Genomic DNA, 4,290 nt, shown 5'->3' on the forward strand with positions numbered 1-4,290 from the left:
ACACGAATGGTCCCTATGCTTTAGGTTAACTTATGTGTTTGGTCCCTAAATTATTTTTCTAACTCGGAAGGTTCCTATTATTTTTTTTTTGTTACACGCTTGGTCCCTGTCTTACATAAAAAGTCTATTTTTCCCTTGATTTTTTAATTTATTTAAATAAACACACACCCAACCCCACCTCTCACCTTACCATTTTTCCTTATTTAAATAATTGTCTTTTTACGTAAGATAGGGACCAAATACGTAACAAAAACAAACAATAGGGACCAAGCGTGTAACAATAACAAACAGTAGGGACCTTCCGAGTTAAAAAATTATGTTAGGGACCAAACATGCAAATTAACCCAAACCATAGGGACCATTCGTGTAATTTACTCTTATAAATCTGATATTTACTATTATTTCAAAAAATAAAATAAACTAATAAATCAGTCTGGGCCTCCCTCCTAAATCCTAATGGTTCACTTTCTTTCAAGCATTAGAATTTAGGGCCGGTCTGTGACCGGTTTATGTAGGTCCGATGACATCGGTCCAAGTTTTTTTACCAAGTGATTAAGACCCGAACCAGTTTAGAGATTTCATCACGTCTCGTTGGCGGGAAAATGCTCATCCCCATTCATCAAAATTAGGGTTTCTTTCCAAACCAAAATCGAGCCAATCAGCCTTATTATTTTTGCTTAATTGACCGCATATCCACTTGATTCAAGCTTTGTGCTTGTTTCTTTGAAGAATTTAGAATGAACAAAGTAGACAGTCCGCAGGTTACAAAAAGAAAAACGAGATTATCATCATCTTGCAACCCAAATGCGATCGAAAGCGCTACAACAACCATCAATCTTCCACCCCTTACGCTTCGTGATCTCGTGTTTAGAGAAGAAGAACCCCTAACTTATGATGATTTGATTTCTAGTCTACCCGGAAGACGAAACCAAATCTTTGAACTTGTACGCCTTTTGGGTCCGGTGGATTCTCCTGTATCTCCGATATTTGTTTACGGCGGCGCATCGACTGGCAAAACAAGTACGATTCTCCAGGTTTTCCGTCACTTAAACCGGCCATTTGTCTACTCAAGCTGTAGGACCTGTTACAATGCCCGCCAACTGTTTGAAAATATTCTGAACCAGCTATTGCTTCATAGGAAAAGCGAAATTAATGGCTATTCGAGTGCCAAGAAGTGTGAAAAGCAAGCTGATTTTGTTAATTTCTTGAAGGAAGCATTGGTGGGTGTTGTAGATAGTCTGAAAGGTAATTCGGGGAAATCTTCGGGAGGATTCGTCAATGGAAGTATGGTTTACTTGATTTTCGATAGTTTAGAGCTTGTCAGAGACTGGGACAAAAGTTCTACCATATTACCATTTTTGTTCAAGCTTCATGATATTTTGAAGGTTCCTGATGTTGGTTTGATTTTTGTCAGTAGCTCTTCACTCGATACCTTCTATTCAGATACAGGTTTTGTTGATCCTATACCTGTTTATTTCCCTGATTATACAGAAGACGCTCTTAGACAAATCTTGATGAGAAACCAGCCAAACCCAAAACTCTACTCAGCTTTTCTCGAGTAAGTTGCTTAGTTTCTTATGAGTTTCTGCTCCTTTTATATACTCATTCTTTTATGACACCTACATATAATTCTGTTTGCCTTTTTTTTTTTTTTTTTTTTTTTCTTGTTCAACAGTTTGGTGTTGAAGCCTTTCTGTCGGGTAACTAGAAAGCTTGATGAGTTATCGGCTGGTTTATCACCGCTATTTAAGAAATTCTGTGAGCCTTTAGATGATTTGGAGGTTAATCCTGTTGGAGAAAACAAGAGAAAGTTGTTGAATTGTCTTCAACCTCATATTGCTCCTGCTATCAATGAGATATTAAGAGTCACAGCCATGTCATCTCAGGTCAACATGAAAAAGAAGAAATCTGGAGCTTCTGATTCCATTGATGAGATAGAGTTTCATATGTCTACTTCCTCAAAGTATCTTGTTATTTCTGCATTTCTTGCTTCCAGAAATCCTGCTACTCTTGATGCATCATTCTTTGATTCGACTGGAGGTCCTGCTAATCAGAAAAAGAAGAGAAAGTAAGTGGTTTGATAATTATTTTGGTATTAAATAGTGTGATATTGTAGCTCATTGTATCTCTGTTTCCACTTTTATCTCCCTTCATAAGAGAAATGTCCTAATGGACTACAGAATTATTGTTGGAATGGAATGATATATTATAATTATAAACTTCTTTTACTTATATAATCTTCAATTATTATTTTTTTTATGTTATTTTCAAAAAATAACTAAAAACATTTTTATTGATTATAATATTCTAAAGCTTCATGGTATTTAATTTTTTATTATTGTAAATAATTTTTGAAGTTATATATAAACTATTTTTTTAACTATCTGAAACACATGTAGTATATTTTTTTTAACACCAATGTAGTATATCTTTCACATGACATCACAGTTGTATATACAATTTATTAATCACGTATTTTTATTTGATTAAAGCTTATTTCTTTACAATCATATTTTTTCATTATTTATCAGTTTACCTTCATTTATATTTTTAATCATAAATAACAAAACAACATGTTGATTGTTGAATGACTTATTACATTGCTCATTCCATTCCTTTGTGATTCTTTTCCATCATACGAAAAATTTGACTATCTGAAACATATATAGATATAAATTGGACGACATGAAATATGTTTATATGCAATCTAATAAGCGATATATCTTTTTGCTGGATTAAACTTTATTTATATAAAACAGTTTTTTTTTCTTTTTATCAGTTAAATTTCATTTAGTTTTCAATTCTACATAACAAAAACAAAGAACATGCTGAATGACTCATTCCATTTCTTTCATCCAACCAAACATGACAATAAAATGTAATGATCCATTCCTTCACATTTCTCACTCTGTTCCTTTCTAATTCCATTCCATCATACCAAACATCTAAATCCTTAACAACCCTTTTCATTTACAGGAGCTCAGAAAAATCAAAGGAATTGAAGGAAGCTTTGGAGGAAGAACAGTTCATGAAAGGCCCTGGAACATTTCCATTGGAGAGATTGTTAGCTATTTTCCAGTGTATCACATCAGGTTCAGAGTATCCACTTGAAGAAGAAGAAGAGGAAGAAGAAGAAGAAGAAGATAAGAGTCTTATGTCTGACATACTTTTACAAGTATCAAGTCTTTGCAGTGCTAATTTTATAAGCAAAGGTGGAAGCTGCCCATTGGAAGGCTCAACTCGATACAGGTCAACAATTAGCGAGGATTTGGCCTTAAAAGTAACATTTTTAAACTATCATTGTTATGATTCTTTTTATAAAAACTGTTTTTTTTCTTTTTTGTGGGTGTCTTATTATTCTGTTTGTTGTGCAGGTAGCAAAGAGCCTCAAGTTTCCACTTGCAAAGTACTTATATAGAAAATAGTCCATTTGAAAAAGTCAGATTTTGACTTTTGAAGGTCAACTATTGTATGTTACAAAATTTTATATTTTGTAGTTTGAAGCTTATAAGAAAACCAATTATCTCTTTGTAGTGCTTGTTGCTTTATCAGTATGAGAAGTATGAGGTTCATATTGCAGTAAATAAAAGATTTTCAATTTGTTTAATTAATCTGGTCAACATGATGAACGAGTTTAATTAGATTGGTTGGAATTAAAGTCGAAAATTCTGACCTGAATTAGGGTTCAATATGTAATTTGAACAATTGATTTAATGATTTATAGTTGTTTCTTTTTAACTTTGAACACTTATTTTGAGTCCAATATAAATGTTGTCGTCGTCTACGTTTTAATAACCGAAATAGGTTATTATGACTTAATTCTTACAAAAAGAATCAATATTGCTCAAAACCAGTAAATCATTTTAGTAAGATTTTGGAATATTCAAATAAACAGTTTTAACAAAGCACGGGGTCCCCTAGTAGTAATCTAAATGACATTTTGTGGAGGGGTAGGGGAGAAAGAAATTCCGACAATAAGTTGTGCTGGTATCCTTTTTGGATTATAAAAAATTCATTTGAAAAATTATATTTACATATTTGTGTCATAATAAGATTACACATGATTTATTGGACAATTGAGAAGTTCTACAACATTTGGTGTAAAGAAACCGAAAGTATCAAACGTGAATGATATAAAAACGTGTTGATTTTTCATGCATGTTTTGTGACCTTTCATGATGACGTTTTTAAAGCATCATGTCCCATAGTGAAGCCCCCACTCATCAAATCTACAAGAGGGGTAATCCCTTTAAGTATCTTTCTTAACGAAACCTCAACTTGTTAAATACG

The 4,290-nt window shown here is 32.9% G+C and overlaps 1 protein-coding gene across 1 annotated transcript; it reads left to right on the plus strand.

The window, feature by feature from the left end:
• Positions 1-562: 562 nt before the first annotated feature.
• On the plus strand, positions 563-3,607 carry ORC5 (origin recognition complex protein 5). The gene is made up of 4 exons (XM_079011002.1): positions 563-1,558; positions 1,676-2,068; positions 2,977-3,280; positions 3,375-3,607. The coding sequence occupies exons 1-4, from the start codon at positions 738-740 to the stop codon at positions 3,423-3,425; spliced, it is 1,569 nt and encodes a 522-aa protein (XP_078867128.1). The 5' UTR covers positions 563-737; the 3' UTR covers positions 3,426-3,607.
• Positions 3,608-4,290: the final 683 nt, after the last annotated feature.

The sequence above is a fragment of the Lactuca serriola genome, chromosome 7, assembly GCF_051521515.1.
Source record: "Lactuca serriola cultivar US96UC23 chromosome 7, Lser_US96UC23_V15, whole genome shotgun sequence".
Classification (NCBI taxonomy): Eukaryota; Viridiplantae; Streptophyta; class Magnoliopsida; order Asterales; family Asteraceae; genus Lactuca; species Lactuca serriola.

Excerpts from the sequence above, each read along its gene's own strand:
- ORC5 (XM_079011002.1), top strand. The coding sequence starts at position 738 with ATGAACAAAGTAGACAGTCCGCAGGTTACAAAAAGAAAAACGAGATTA. Across the intron at positions 1,559-1,675 it reads CTCTACTCAGCTTTTCTCGA|TTTGGTGTTGAAGCCTTTCT; the intron begins GTAAGTTGCTTA and ends CTTGTTCAACAG. Across the intron at positions 2,069-2,976 it reads AATCAGAAAAAGAAGAGAAA|GAGCTCAGAAAAATCAAAGG; the intron begins GTAAGTGGTTTG and ends TTTCATTTACAG.